This window comes from Colossoma macropomum, unplaced genomic scaffold (genome assembly GCF_904425465.1).
Source record: "Colossoma macropomum unplaced genomic scaffold, Colossoma_macropomum, whole genome shotgun sequence".
NCBI lineage: Eukaryota > Metazoa > Chordata > Actinopteri > Characiformes > Serrasalmidae > Colossoma > Colossoma macropomum.
In genome coordinates this window covers 35,274,924-35,291,714 of record NW_023494789.1, presented here as the reverse complement: position 1 = coordinate 35,291,714, position 16,791 = coordinate 35,274,924, and the positions used below count along the sequence as shown (strand labels likewise).

At 39.1% G+C, this 16,791-nt stretch overlaps 1 protein-coding gene across 1 annotated transcript in view; it reads right to left on the bottom strand.

The window, feature by feature from the left end:
• Positions 1-4,956: 4,956 nt before the first annotated feature.
• grm4 (glutamate receptor, metabotropic 4) overlaps positions 4,957-16,791 on the bottom strand; it is a 141,713-nt gene continuing 129,878 nt past the window's right edge. The window contains exons 9-10 of the mRNA XM_036571112.1: positions 8,775-9,024; positions 4,957-6,374 (exon numbers count right to left, since the gene is read on the bottom strand). Coding sequence (XP_036427005.1) covers positions 6,325-6,374; positions 8,775-9,024 — 300 coding nt within the window. The 3' untranslated portion in view covers positions 4,957-6,324. The remainder of the gene's footprint in view (positions 6,375-8,774; positions 9,025-16,791) is intronic.

Genomic DNA, 16,791 nt, shown 5'->3' with positions numbered 1-16,791 from the left:
ACAGACTTAATAAATCTAGACAGAAAATGCGTGCTGCAGTCGCAGCAGCCAGCTGAACTCTGACCATTTAGATCTGTGTCTAATGGTGGATCTAAATGACTGTAAAAACAGTTTCACTCACTATGGATAGTGAACGCTTCTTTCATTTTCATTCGAGTCACAGAACTGAAGTGTCAGAGTTGCTGCTACCCTTGTGCAGACACATTATTCTGAAACAGAACCACATCGAGCAATAAAAACCAGTGAAGTATCATCAGAAGAAGAAGTAAAAGCAGACAGACAGACAGACGTTGTGTTCAGAATGAGTCACTGATTAAAGGCCAGAACACGCCGACCCAACGACCACCAACAAACACTGCTGTTTGGTTCTCGTGCCATATGTGTGTGTGATTGCTGGGAGACTTTAGAACATTCTCCCCATTCTTACTGTTCTACCGTGCCCCCTTCAAACTGTCCTAGAATGTTTTCTTGTACCTTCTGTTCTAGCGTGTTCTCCCCATTCACACTGTTCTAAAATGTTTTCACTCAGTCATAATGTTCTTGAATGTTATCTCCAGTCACATTGCTCAAGAACATTCTCCTCATTCACACCATTCTACAATGTTCTCCTCCGTTCACACTGTTCTAGAGTGTTCTCCTCCATATATACTGTTCTATAATGTTCTCCTTCATTCACACGGTTCTAAAACATTCTCCTCACTCACACTGCTCTACAATGTTCTCTTCCATTCACACTGTTCTAGAGTGTTCTCTCCCATATATATAATTTTATAATGTTCTCCTTCATTTACACTGTTCTAGTGTTCTTCTCCATTCACAATGTTCTACAATAATTTCCTCCATTCACACTGTTCTAGTGTTCTTCTCCATATATATAGTTTTATAATGTTCTCCTTCATTCACACTGTTCTAAAACATTCTCCTCATTCACACTGTTCTACAATGTTCTCCTTCATTCATACTGTTCTAAAACATTCTCCTCATTCACACTGTTCTACAATGTTCTCCTTCATTTACACTGTTCTAGAACATTCTCCTCATTCATACTGGTCTACAATGTTCTCCTCCATTCACACTGTTCTAAAGTGTTCTCTTCCATTCACACTGTTCTACAGTGTTCTCCTTCATTCACATTGTTCTTGAATGTTTTTACCCATTCACACTGTACTAGATGTTTACATGTTTATTTTGTTCTAGTGTGTTCTCCCCCATTTGCCCTGTTCTAGAATATTTTCACTCAGTCATACTGTTCTAGTGTTTTTCCCATTTCTACTGTTCTAAAATGTTCCCCAGCATTCACACTTTTCTAAAATGTTGTTCCCATTCACATAATTCTAGAATGTTCTCCCCCATTCACACTGTTCAAGAATGTTCTTCTCATTTACACTGTTCTAGAATGTTCTCCATTATTTACATCGTTCTAGAGCATTTTCCCATGTTCATACTGTTCTAGAGTATTCTCCCATTAAAACTGTTCAAGAATGTTCTCGTCTATTCCTAGTACTAGAATGCTCTCTACCATTCACACTGTTCTACAATGCTCTCCACAATTTACAGTAGTATGGAATGTTTTTCCCCCATTCACACTGTTCTAGAATGTTCTCCACTATTCACACGATTCTGGAATGTTTTCACCCATTCATGCTTTTCTAGTGTTTTCCCCACTGTTCTAGAATGTTCTGCATCATTTGCATGCTTCTAAAAATGTTCTCCCCCTTTCACATTGTTCTAGAATGCTCTCTACCATTTATACACACTGGTTCATTTGGTTTATCAGTTCTTTTTCTAAACATGCTAAAACAGCAACAACCAGCATTACATGTTGGACTTGGTTGGGTCAGTGTGATCTGACCCAAACTCATCCATTGTTCCACTATTCACTACATAGCAGTTGACTGACTGGGGAATCACCATGGAGCGACTAAAGGATTTATCACTGTGAATTCAAACAACACTGCAAAAAATATATATATATAAAACCCTAACACAGCAAGAGTTGTTTAAATGCCCAAGATCTGCTGGTGGGTCTACATGTCTGTCCTTCACACTTATTACAAAGAATGACTCACTTGTTTTGTAGTGTAGTTCATGAATAATAGGCTTTAGGATGAAACCTAAGAGGTTAAAATAACATTTTTCTCTTTAATATTTAGATTCCACAGTATATCGCTGCTGTCAGAACAAAACCTCATATCTCCAAAATGATAACTTTACCAGAGAAGCAAAAAACATAGTTTACTTTTAATGTAAGCCAATGGAACCAGAATTCCAGAAGTAATTTTGGGCTATTTCTTTTGGTCCATTCATCATGAAATTTACACACAATATAAAAGGCAACACGTATTTTCACATTATGTTAAAAACTGATAAATAAAAATGGGGATACGAGGTTTTCTTCCGACAGCAGTGATACACATGGCTCAAACTGCGAACTATGCGAGGCCTTCACTGTGCGGTGAATATAAAACAGTCACTGTGGTTTTTCATCTGTTTAGAACTTAAAACAAGACAAAAAATAAACTTACCAGGCTGAAATGGAAAGCAGTGCAGCTCTATTACATACACTATCACTCTAAAATGAAATGCATAGGCCAATAGTCCGTTATGGACCTTGGACCTTGGTGTGCATATGGGAATCTACTTTAGAGACTTAACAGACTAACCACAAAGTGGTGCTGTTTCACTAAACTGTGACTGAATAGACCTCCTCAACACCCTCCCCCCTCTATTTATCAGTAGATTCTGTGCGAGTCTTGAGCTTGAATGAACATGTCCAGTCACATTAGGCTAAAATACACCTTAAAATTCTCTTTCAATATGTCTGTCAGTGTTCAAACACGTCGTGATTAGGTTAACAGGTCCTTGGCCCAAAATTAGACACAACTGAAATATGCACTGGCAAACTATTACACCATTAAATGGACTCCAGTGGATAGTTTATTTTCTTGGCTGAAATAAATCATACTAATTAATCATATGCCTGCACACATATTACTACATTTTTCTTATACACTGGGCTTTAACTCTGTGCCTAATTCACCGTGCTCTGCTGCCTCTACTTTTTCACCACTTTCCCTACGCTGTCATCTTTGACAGAGAGATGGAGTAGCATTCCAATCAGGCCGCTGCTTTATGTCCCATATTATAGACGGACCTAAATAAGCCCAATGTGGGCAGTAATTTATCTCTAGCCGTAGTGTTGTACATCAAGAAGTCTCGGCACCATAGCTCTTCTTTATAGCACCTGTCTGCTTCCACGCTGTTTGCACTGATGGCACACATAACTCACGAATACTAATGGGCCTTTTGAAATTCACTCTATGATGGACGGCCACCTCTTGTAAAAATATATCTCCAGCTAATGACATTTCTTTTAATTCCCTCTGTTTGCTCCCAGGAGCCTCTTCCGCCTCAGCGGGTATTTACCCTCCATTAAAGATGCCGTCTGGAAAAATTTCATCTTGGAAATATGTAGAAGGTTGTAGTTGCTTTAAAATAAATAATGTGCTTCTCCTGCTTTTCTGGAATTGCTTATTCGAGTTGCATGAACAACGCAGGTTATAGACTATAATCTGCATACACGGTGATCACAATACAATACAACTAGAATTCAAAGCCAGCAATTTGTGTCACTAATTTAAAGTGGCCCACGGCCTACATTTTTCTTTTCTTTTCACCCTGCTGAAATCCACTGTGGTGAGGTTTTATGTACAGTCGTACATACAGTCATAATTCATTTTTACATGACCATTTTCCAACCTCTCTTTATCTGTCAGACTTAAACAGGCTGTTTTCGTTACTGTGCCTTTAAGACTACAGTTTTGTGTCTGCAGATTGATTTATATTGATATACAGCACATAAGCACATAAACCATTTTTTATGATAAATGTGCTTTTGCTTGTAAATTCAACATAGATTACAAAATAGATAGACTAGGAAAATAAGGATACATACGAATAAACAAAAATACAGTAAAAAGTAACAGCAATTTCTTTCCTTTTTTTTGTCTTCAAAAAAGTAGTTGACATTGTGAACTAGTTTAAAGAACATTCAGTTCAAGATTTCTTCTCAGTGCCTTCAGGCTTCACATAGATTTCTTCAATTCCATCACCAGCACTAATTTAATTTATGCTGATTAGCCAAACCAGGTATTGGATGACAACTACAAATAATACTGGGCTGCAGTGAGGAAAGGGGCGAAAACACAATGACATACATAAATTTAATATGTATTGTATTCAGATTACTTGCATTTATAGTAATATTTTAGTAATATTTTTTCTGAGCAAATAAACACTCATATAAATTTTCTCAGGTGCCTAAAACGTTTGCACAGCATGCATGTGAATGAGCTCTGTCCTGATTGGCTGCTCTGCATTGTGCCTCATTTAAAAGCAGTCCGGGATGACACACTGCTTATAACTTCTGCATGAGTGGGAAGAGCGAAACAGATGTAGGCTGAATTGGTGACTATATGACATCACAAAAACAATACATTTAAAATGTATGCAGCTTAGTTTCTTATATAGACTGACTAAACTGGGCAGCGAGAGCTTTGAAACTTGTTAAAAAGTGTTTACATACCACAACAAACTTTTATTTCAAAAAACAAAGGATTTCTATGGAAGTCCAGAGAGGCCATGAGCTGTTACTATAATTTTCTGGATTGTTATCTTGAGATAATGAGTTAATTATCTTGTGATCTCGAGATAACAACTTTGTTATCTTGAGATCACAAGATAATTAACTTGTTATCTCAAGATAACAATCCAGAAAATTATATAACAGCTCATGGTCTCTCCAGACTTTGTTATCTTGTGATCACAAGACAGTTAACTCATTATCTTAAGATAACAACAATACAGCAACATCATGGCCTCTCTGAACTTCCGTAGATTTCTATTCAACAGAGTAATACCTTTTTTTTCATTCAACTTCATTACTTGTTTGTTCTGTGAAGGACAAACGAAAGAATTACAATGCGTTTTGAAAAATATTTTTATTAGAAACAACTTATGTATAAAAATGATCATGCTTCACATACCTCAGTTTTCTTATGTTACAAATACTTTAGTACAGGCACTGTTTCTGATTCCTTTTTTTTTTTTTTTTTTTCTTTTTTCAGGACGAAACGCAAACATTACCAATCAGAAACACACATTAAGTTGCCATTTATCACTGTCAACATGAACATATTTTGGCAACACAAACAGTGCAAAAGAAAAGAAAAAAGACAGAGGGAAAAATCATAAGAAGTGAATTGTAAATTCACAGAACATCCACAAAATGCTTCGCTGCAATATATCATCTGACAGTTCTTCATATTAGTACCTTTTTCCTGCTCTTTCCTACAGCTCTTTTCTAAAGGTCATTTATAAGCTTTATGCGTACTGTTTTTCTTTTTTTCCTTATTTTTAATTACTCAAACAGGACACTGGTAGTTTTAGTTTTTCAGTAGTTGAATCGTCTCTAAGAGGATTCAGCGAGGGGAGCCAGAAAAGACTCTTAATGAGCTAACATCACCCCAGCTACTAAATTGTGATTTCCGATTTTTTTTTTGTTTTTTGTTTTTTTTGCCAAAGCATGGTTGGCAGTGACAGCTATCGAGTGTTTTGGACCACAGCGCAGGGTAAGTTGACTTAATAAAGGATTTTTGTACTCAAGCACAAGCGAACATTACCCCAAAGACCACTCCATACACCTAAAACAGTTTTGATATCACAAGGGCTCATAGTGTGGTAACAACACAGCAACATGGTTTTAAAAGCATTCCAGATATGTTCCTTAAAAAAGAAAAAAAAAACAACACAACACAGGATGCCAAAACCAGCATGCTCAACACCTGTAAACAATGGTCTCTGCTGTCGCCATCACCAAGAGGAAAACGTGAGAACCCCTGCTGGGAAAAAGATTTATTTTTTGTTGTCGTTGCTCAGCAGCTGTCCCTCCATGTATGCATACCTGAAAGTTGTTGAAGATGTTGAAGTTTGGTCCTTCAGCAAAATGACATCAGATATATGACATCTGAATGTAGAATAGATTCAAATAAGCTTTAATGGAGTTTCGCAGATGGTCCCAGCAAGGAGTCCGTTCTGCAGGATGCCACAGTATGGAATGTACAGTACCATCACTGAAACGTCATGGACTTCCCACTTTTCCCCCTCGGGGTCTTCTCATGATCTTCTGTGTGATCAGAAAATGTCCGTGGCATCCGCAGGCCGTTTTCATATCTCTCCCCCATCTGGAAACCATAAGAGTGGTTCACCTTTAGACGCTGTCTTCCACAAGTCACTCTTAGGAAGCGGCCTTTTTTTTCACTTTTGCTAGACTGCATGGTTGCTATAGCTGATGTATGTTTGTTTGGGGCTAAGTCCTGAAAAAGAGGAGACAGCATGAGAATTTTGCTTACTAAACGGCCTGGATTGCCGAGATGCGCTATTGGAATTTTACTTCTCCTTGAACTTGGGACTAAAGGGGGCAAAACAAATTTACTTGTTGAATGGGGACTGTGCCTGGTGTCACCCATATTCTACTTTGTCACCGCTTAGATTGTGTACCGAGTTTGAATCGACGAGGCAAAAGAAAAGTGGTTTTGTCAAAGCAACAAAAAAGCTTCAGTTTCCAAAAGCAATTACAAGCCTTACCTGAACTGTACTTATTACTTACGGAAAAGAGTATCTTATCTAAGCATGAATAATTTTGCTCCCTGAGCAAAATCAAATTGTAATTTCTCTGGAATATGGAAGCTATCTCCTGCCACAGGCTTCCCTATCTCTGCCTGTGCAGGTTGGAGGAGTGGAAATGCATAATCACTCAAAGTTGTTTCTGCTGATTCAGCTGTTTATGGCTTTATTTACCGCTGTTGTACAAAGCCCATCTGTCTGCTGCCCTGTTTTATACATATTCAAATTAGCAGCTCAGCAAGAGACTTGTATGCTACTGAAATCAAACCAGTTTGCCTCTCGGTAATTTACGTTGGACCATGCCTAAGCAGTGAATTAGACTGCCAATTTAACGTTTTACTAGATGAGAGCGATGTTTGAAGATCGTCTCATCTGCCAAATGGCGAGACGATAAGCAGTGCATTAAACTGCCAATTCAATCTTTACTAGGATGGGGCGAGGTGTGAAGATTGCCTTATTTAGATCACAGCCACTCCGGATACAGAATGAAGGTTGTTTTCCCCTGTAGAATTACAATGGACACTCCTCTGCAATTTTGAAAGAGTGGGTTATCTGCCTTTTTGGGTTGTTTTTTTCTTTGATTGCTAGGAGCTTCACCATTCGATGCCTAATGAAATCTGATGCTAATTTAAGTGCAAAATATTCTGATCGTTGTAAAACTAATCATTTGGATTGATGACACTTTATTTGGAGTGGTCCTTTGTAGATGATTAATAAACTCTTTACAGAGTAACACATCAACAACATATCAGTGAAGTAGCTGTAGTGCTGAATAAATTAAAGTAAATATCTTGTAGATGTACTGTTGATACCTGTTGACCTCGCAACAAGTCGCTGTCTGACCAGAGCTCAGAACATAAACAGAGACCCCTCCCACCCCCACCATGGACTATTCTTGCTGCTAGCCTCTGGAAAGAGGTTCCGAAGTCTTCGAAGCAGAACAGCCAGGTTCAAAAACAAATTCTTCCCATATGCAATAAGACTGTTGAACTCTAAATAAATGCTGCTTCAATTCTTTTTTGATTACTCCACACCTAGGAGCTACAGTGCAATACACCCTCTTGTATATATACTTATTTAAAATTTATTTATCTGTTGACATAAATATGTTTACATATGCACCACACTCTGCACTACATTGCACTTTGCACTACCTTGTATTACTTATAATTCTCCCATATCTACTCTGAGCCTATGCAACGTAATTTCATTCTAATGCGCACTGTACAGCATAAATTTGAATGACAATAAAGTCTGTCTAAGTCTAAGATACATTACTTACAAACCTAACCTTACCAAGCTTACCCAAAACCTAACCCTAACCCTGGCCCTAATCCTAACCTTAACCTTAACCTCAACCCAAAACCTAATCCTAACCTCTCATATGTTTTTGACATGTTACTGAGAGTCTGTTTAGTATTTGTTTCATCTAAAAGGATCACTCAAAAAAGTGTTACCTTTGGATTTATGCCATTTTATGTGCCCTTTTTGAGTTTTTTCATAAATTGAGTAATTTTCCTTCAATTGGTTGGGCTTGGATCAATTGACATCCAGAGAAATCTGACCCTAATTTAAGCCTAAAACCAACTTCTACATTCTGATCACTGTAGAAGTACAAAGGATACTCCTATACAAATCAACACTTATGAAAGAGTGGGTTGTCTGCAACATTAGAGTCCCTTTTAGGTCATGTTTTTCTTCAAATGGTAGGGCTTGTGTCTAATGAAAACTGACATTGCTTTAAGCCTAAAGCTAACTTCTACATTCTCATCATAGTAGAAGTACTACGGTCACTCCTACAAAAACCAGTGCTCTTTAAAGAGTGGGTTGACTGCAATTCTCTTTTGGTTTCTGTTTTTCTTCAATTAGTAGGGCTTACGCCATGTGAGTCAAATGAAATTTGACACTAGTTCAAGCCTAAAGCCAAATTCTATATCCTGATCTCAGTAGACTATAAAACTAAAATGTTGCACTTGCAAATATTTAATATGAGTATTCATTTTTCCTAGTCTGCATTGCTTCTGAAAAAATGCCCAACTGGCAAGACAAACTACAGATATCAGCTGTATTTTTCCTCTAAGCCATCTCACCTTGAGTTTCCAGGTTCTCACACAGCTCAGTCTTGGCCTCTCCATTGGGCCGCAGGCTGACCTTGGGGTTGAACTTGTTGGACATGGTGGCTGCAGTGACCACAGCTTTCAGGCTGCGAGTGTTGCGCTTGGCCACATTCTGCTCAGGGTGCAGGAGTACCACGTAGACCTTGGGCATGTAGAGCATCCCCAGAGACACAGAGGCACTCAGGCTGACAGAGATGGTCAGAGTGGTCGTCTGGATGTACATCTGTCAATGCAATAGACAACAGGACAAGAGGGGAAGGGGAAAAAAACAGCCATTACTGTCTACATCATTTACAGTTCATCCACCATCTGTCTGTCACCTGTGATCAGGTTCAAACATTTATGTTATTTGGCATGATACCACTCACATCACTGATGATTTCAGCATGACTGAACTCACAGAAGGAGAACACTTGACCTGCTGATTAAAACATGTAAGACATTATTGGGCCACTTGCACAGTCTTACATAAGGTTGTTTTGTTTTCCTGCTACTGCACATTAAAGTGGATCTCTCATATCAGAAAATATATCATCAATGTATATCAATATATATATCAACAAAATCTAGTAACTTTATTTCTTTTTTGTTTTTTGTTCTAAGCCTAATTTGTTAATGTCAGCTGCCATTTTAGGATTTCATTAAGAAATGTCCAGAAGAAAATCTTGTTGCATTTACGTGAAAGTTTGTTCCTTCTTCAATCTGTGGCAAAGCCAGAAATTCATTTTAAAGGGAATCTGGTTACAGCTTAGCCAGCTAGTGAGCATTAAGGCCCACAGACATCACTACAGTGAGAATGACAACCACCAACTAGCCAACTCCTTTGCGTTTAAATTGTTAAATTGTTAAAATTGCTCACTCATTAATGTAATTTATAGTGGGACAAACCTTTCTGAATATTAAATGCAATGCAGGATTGCTTATCTCAACTTTAACTGGCTGACGTTAGTTTGTACAATAACTGACAGCAGGCTTCATAGCACTAGGAGTAGATGTCAAGGGCAAATGGCTGAAGATTGTGATTTTCTTGTCATTTTTTCAGTGCTGAACTTCTTGTATTCTTCACCACAGTCAACTACTACTACTAAGTAAGCAGCCTATAGTTCAGCCAAATTCTCCCCACCAGGAGAAACAACAGAGCAAGTTAATGCTTTGTTTACATGTTGGTGTTAAAAAAAGGTGTCTTTCTGTGTCTTTGAGCACATTCAGCAGCAGCATGCAGCAGTGAAAACATTGCTATGGTGATATTATGAGAGCTTTGTCAGTCTCTTTTGATTAGTGGAGTCATGAGAATGTAAGAAAGCATCAGAGAACTTTTTAAAAGATCAGAAATCTAAGGGGGCCTGGCTTTCAAATAGGAAGGTTGCTGCTGGCAATGGCAGAATTTTCTGTCACTGCTTCATTAAAAACAATGGAATATCTAGTTTACCATCATCTGTCTACTGCCAACATGTAAACACAGCATCAGCCACTCTTTCCAATAAAGTTACTTCAGAGATATGATGTTTGGATATGACAGCAGTAATGTATTTTTCAGCATGGTCCAGAGGGTTTTGCTGTTTGTTTCCCTGAATCTATCAGATGATCATGCATGATGCATGTTCATTAAAAAGAGTGGATTTTTTTGTGGTCTTTGTGTACGTAGTCAGTCATGGTGACTACTGTGTACGAATGCCAGCCAACAAGACTATGACGTCATTTCTGACAGTGATGGACTGCCTTAAGCAATCAAGCCTGGAGCGCACGTATATGTGTGCATGATGTTTTCGACCTCCCACACTCGCACTATGCACTAATGGCTCTGCCTTCCCCTGGCCCTGCTGCGGACCCCCTGCTGTTGCTTTAAAACACTGCTGTGTGTTTGTGCTCCCCCAGACGTGACCTCAGCGCTAGCTCCTCTGCGAGCTATGATTAAGAGTGACTCATCGCTGTGATCTCTCTCCATTGTCCTGGGGGAAGAGTCCCAGCTCAGGCAGGAAGGGCCGGCCAAAGCCAAGACAGCCAGGGTGAGCTTCTTCAGGATGTGGAGACAGATGACCACTGTGCAGCACTGGGCGCTACCTTTGGGGAACCGTCGACTCGCAACACGGTGATACTTAGTCACGCGTGCTTTGCACTTTGCCGAAGAGTGGACAACATCAACAAAGCAGCCTAGCGCAGCAGCACAAAGGGGCAAGAAACAAGACCTTACTTGATGTCCCCAAAGTACCTTGCAAATCATGGAAAAGCTGAAGTTTCCAAATTAGTTATTGAACTCTGAAGGCTCTTTGTCAAGTTTAACTAGGTAATCTATACCAGCTCAGGCCTGACAATTTTACAGCAGCTTATTTGCAGAAGTCAAACCCACCATGGGTCCTGAAAAAACAATGGAGCATACACTGATCAGGCATAACATTATGACCACCTCCTTGTTTCTACGCTCATTGTCCATTTTATCAGCTCCACTTACTATATAGGTGCACTTTGTAGTTCTACAATTAAAGACTGTAGTCCATCTGTTTCTCTGCCCTTTTACCCTGTTCTTCAGTGGTCAGGACCCCCATGGACCCTCACAGAGCAGGTACTATTTGGGTGGTGGATCATTCTCAGCACTGCAGTAACACTGATGTGGTGGTGGTGTTTTAGTGTGTGTTGCGCTGGTCTGAGTGGATCAGGCACAGCAGTACATCTGTTGCACAGATTTCTGACATTTGTTGATTTATTCTAGTTCGCAAATGAAAGTGTGCTGGTTAGCTAGCAGTCTGGAGCAGCCGCAGACATTTTATTTGGTCTGCACCTGACATTAAAGACTGCTATCAGTTTAGCACTAGCTCTGATAGAAACAGTCACACATCAGTCACACCTCAGTAAATGGGCTGGAGGTTAGGGAACCAGCCTTGTGACTGGAAGGTCGCCGGTTCGATCCCCTCAGCTGACAGTACGTGACTGAAGTGCCCCTGAGCAAGGCACCCAACCCACCAACTGCTCCCCGGGCGCTGTGGATAGGGCTGTCCACCACTCCGGGCAAGTGTGCTTACTGCCCCCTAGTGTGTGTGTTCACTGGTGTGTATGTGGTGTTTCACTGCACGGATGGGTTAAATGCGGAGGTCTAATTCCAATGTGTTCAGACAGTTGGCTAAAGGGTCATTTCATTTCATTTCAATTTCAAATCCATCAATGTGTGAATTCCTTCCAAGCGTCACACATATATAATTGTAGAGAATTCAAACCCCCTAAAACACAGTAAGAATGCACTAATCTAATGTGAAAATTTCAGATTGGATCAATATATGGCTGGAATTACAATGTACATTTACCCAAAACTGATAATCAGTGTAAATAAAATAGTGTAACTGAAGTTCACATTAAGTTAAGATACCCTGCATAGGTTATAAAATGTATTACACCAATGAGTTGACTGTGCTTTGCCAAGCACATGGTCATATCTATACATAAACACTGCACAAACATGGATGCTAATTGGTACATTCCCCTCTTTATATGACTGCTTCCAACTACATACAATCCCATCCAACTACATACAACTGCCACTCTATATCTGTACTGAATGCAGTCCAGCAGTGATGTTTACTGCCCCAAGATGGCGGCACTGTTGACTGAACCCAACATGGCATCTATGTATGTATATCTATGTTAGAATTCGGTCAGAGGTGAGACCTGCAGGAAGGTAGATCTTCAGGAGGAGGGTTGATAACTGACATAAAGAATCAGTTAACAGCCTGGACAATTAACCTTAGCTGACTTTATACTGAGTTCTTACACTATTTTCTTCCTAATTTCTTGATTTAGAATAAAAAGCATGATGGCTCTTTATTACAGCTGTTGATTACACATCCTACTGTGAGTGACTCTTAGCTAGCTTATTCAGCCAATATAAGCATTCAAGCTAATGAGCAACTTAAAACTTGTGCCGACACAAAAAGCTATGTAATTGTACACCAGCTGAACATATTGTAATGAGTCCCTGGGTTTAAACTAAGTCTAATGGTCTCCAAAAATACAGAACACTTTGTGGTCATTTCTTTAAAAAGTTCAATTTTGAAAGACAATAAAAGAAAAGCAAATGTGTCCACCTCCAAAAATTATACAGTTCAGGTGCCTTTTGACTGCAAGTAGTGTGAATATGTTAGAGGCAGTGGAGACAGAGGCAGCACTGTGTTACATAATGATGCTTTTGAGAGACCAGCCCCATGTGCAAGCTGCTCGGAAATATTTTCAGCCTGTGCCTGTAGACATACTGACAAATAATGCTGGGTAGCTACAACATAATGCATAGTAAACCATGTGTTTACACTTATTTCTATTATTAATACTTTTACTTGAATTATTGCTACAGTTCTAGGAGTCTTCTTTAGTTATGAATTCTCAGTATTCCTTTCCTGAGTATAGAGGAAAGAATTTCAGGATAGAAGAAAAGTACCTCTGCGAACATGCTCTGCTAGCTACAATGATCTTATTATGATCCCTGACAGTGTGTTACATAAGGATGCTTTTGAGAGGCCGGTCCCATGTGAGAGCTGCTAAGATGCTGGAGAATGCTGACATTCTTACAAAGCAGACATCACACCCACTGTAGGTTTCAGCACAGACAACTGCTGTGTGAGAGGCTAATCTCTAACTAAAACATGTCCTCATCAACAGACAATTCAGGTAAATGTGTTTACTGCACTAATAACAATGACAAATGAACAGATTTTTGGCTGTTGTTACTCATAAATATAATAGTTGTACATTTTACTGTATGTACTTTGCTTAGAAAGTTTTTCAGCCATGTGAAATAAACAAAAGGAGATTTTCTGTGCCTCTTGTTTGCTCCAAAATCACCGGATCAGGGCTGAGAGGAATACCAGTATAAAATATGACTAGATACCATGATGAGCTCAAACACAGGGAACCTGAGAGACCCCCACATATATTTACAGCCTATCAAGTACTTTAAGAATTTCCAGGGTATTTTATATTGCATATTTTTAGATAATGGAAAACACATTTTTATGTATTTCTGTACTAAAGATAGTACTAAAAGCATTATATATATAGCAATATATATATATATGTAGCACTGTTGCCTCACCAGGGTGACCAGGGTTCTTTCTCTGTAGAGTTTGCATGTTCCCCCCGATGTCTGTGTGGGCTGTCATGTACGACAGCTATGCCTCTAGACAAGTTAAACATGAATTTGAACAGCTTATATCATTATTACATTCACAGTGTTGGTGCAGACTCTTATTTTGCAAAGGCAAATGGGCTTCCTTTTCACTCTTGTTGTGCACTTTAGTATATATAAATAAACCTAGCATATTATTATTATTATTATTATAATGCCATTATTATCTGTTCAATGGAAAATGCTGTAATCTAAATTTAAAGTTCATGTTATCCACTCCTAGATCAGATCAGTTCAAACCAGTCAAAGAATCTTTGTTCTAATTTCTTTTTAACAGCAGTGCATCTTTATGCACCATTGACCCTGAAGCCAAATGGCCACTCTTCTGGCCTGCCTTTTTATTGTTTCATAAAAATGTGCCCAAAATATCATGGCTGAGCTAGAGCTCCTTATGTAGACATGGCGCTGCTGAAAACTGTTATATGTCATTGATGTAGAAGTGTGACAATGCTTGTTATCACCTGATTTTGCCAAAAGCATCGCAAGTGCCAAGTGAACTTCAGCGTACCTGACAATGTTGCTGCAAAGTCTTTTTTTAGTATAACAGTTAAAATGACAACTTTCCCCTGTGCATCGAGAGACAGATGGGGGCCTCATACAGAGCTTCTTCAAGCTCTGAAACACACCTGTATGTAATAAGAGGTGTGGACCTCGCTCTCCCACACGCAGAGACAGTAATTACTCTGTCAACAACACAATGGAGAATCTCCTGCAAGTCAGCCATTTAGCACTGCAACGACAGCCTGCAATTGTGCGGGGTGCAGATTCAAATAGCTCTTGCAGCACAATGGTGTGGGATGGGCTGCTTGAACTTGGATCTCTATGTCAAGCTCAGTCCTTTCAGCCCTGGCCTCGTTTTTCACCCTACAGTATTATCAGTATGTGTTACAGTGCTGTGTTTTAGTGAAAATGCTGGAAACTCAACCAGTCAGTGAGGGTGAAACACTTTCACCATAGTACTGAAAAATCCCCCAAAAAATTTCAGGGCTCCCGAATGGCACAACCCTGTAAGTGTTGTCCCTATTTATGGGAGAGTGTGTGTTCAATTGCTGGCAATGCCACAGCCATCCAGCACCAGGAGTCCAATACAGCCTCCCTCTCTAGATGGCCATCACTCAGCTCTATGCTAACCATCACAGGTGTCTGTTATCTGACGTAACAGAACTGTGTTCTCTTCCAAGCATGGTGGAAGGATGTATGAATAAAGGCTAATAGCGGAGGTCCGAAAAGATGCAGCGGATAGCTTCATTTGACTCCAATAAAGCATGAGCTAGCCATAGTTATATGTATCTGGTTTGCCGATAGAGGCTGCTCTGCTGAAGCCTCTGCTCTAGCACACCATGCTCCGCAGGAGTGTTCCTCCTAGACTTGCATTGATTTTTGGACCTTGTTCTGTAAGATATACATCAGAATGTATTGTATTTTCTTGTTCTCTGCAGAGAAAAACATCTAATCTTTCTTAATATAATGCTTAATATAAAGTTCAAGTTTGTTGAAATGCATAGCCAATGACTACAGGCTGCTTCTGGTCGTCTCCCATCACTGCAGAATATAAAAACGTAGAGTATGTATTTCAGATTTTCTTGAATCATGAAGAAATCCATGAAAACGTGTTTGAGATGTTTGTTTGAGTTCCTCTGATTGGTGGTTTGCCGCCTTGAGCGATGATGTGAAATGTTGCCGCTGTACACTGCGGCCCACGATGCAAAATAATGTGAATGTGCCTTTACTCTGAAAATTATTTATGGAGCCTCTTAGGCTGTTAGCTATCTGCCGAGCTGGCCAGCTGGGAGCTAGTTAAACAAAACCACATTCTTGCACAGGGTGTGTTTAGTATTGGTAGCCAGATATTTTACTTTGCATATATGGAGGTTGTGACTGCAAGCAGAAACTTTACATGCATTTGTTCATTCTCTGCCGTTTTAAGCTGCACATGTTATCAAAAAAATGGATATACAAATATTTGAATAGGTACAACTATTCCAATAAAATAACGGATCAGACAGCCTAGACTAGGTTATATTAGTCATAAAAACCTTTACATAGACACTTACACATTACAAATGTTTTGACAGCCTCTAAATTTAGCAGGAAAGCACAGTACACTTAAACATTTTTGTGACATTTTTAGGAATATGTTGACATTACATCTATAGAAAAGTATTCATTTTACAGTGCATGAGCAATCTAGTTCTCTCTCTCTCTCTCTCTCTCCCCCTCTCTCTCATATGTATACACACACACACACACACACACACACACACACACACACACACACACATACGTATATAGAGTCGCTGTCCAAAGAAAAATCTCCAAATAGTAAGCTTTTCCATTTTAATGTAAGTTAATGTAAAGAGATTTGGAGCATTTCTATTGGTTCATTCATCATGAAATTTTAAGGACAGCTCTTGTTGAAATGCTGTACATATATATATATATATATATATATATATATATATATATGTGTGTGTGTGTGTGTGTGTGTGTGTGTTAATATTTGAAATTAATTTTCTGAATTCTGTAGAAACAAAAAATCTTTAACATAACATACCAAAAATTTAACTGAATCTTAGTTTGCATCAGACCTGAAAATACGTGTATCATTACAAACCTACCAGTTAGTAATTCACTTCTAGCAATTCAAATCACTGTGTGACAGGATTTACTGCTACCAGTCACGCCCACTTCTAGTGTTCAAGGCGAACACCACCAATGAGAATTCACTGACATGCAGCCTCTTCCCTACCATTCAAAGCAAGCAGGATGAGATTACATAAGTATTACCTTTACAGTTAGCACTTAGCGGGCTCATCACACACT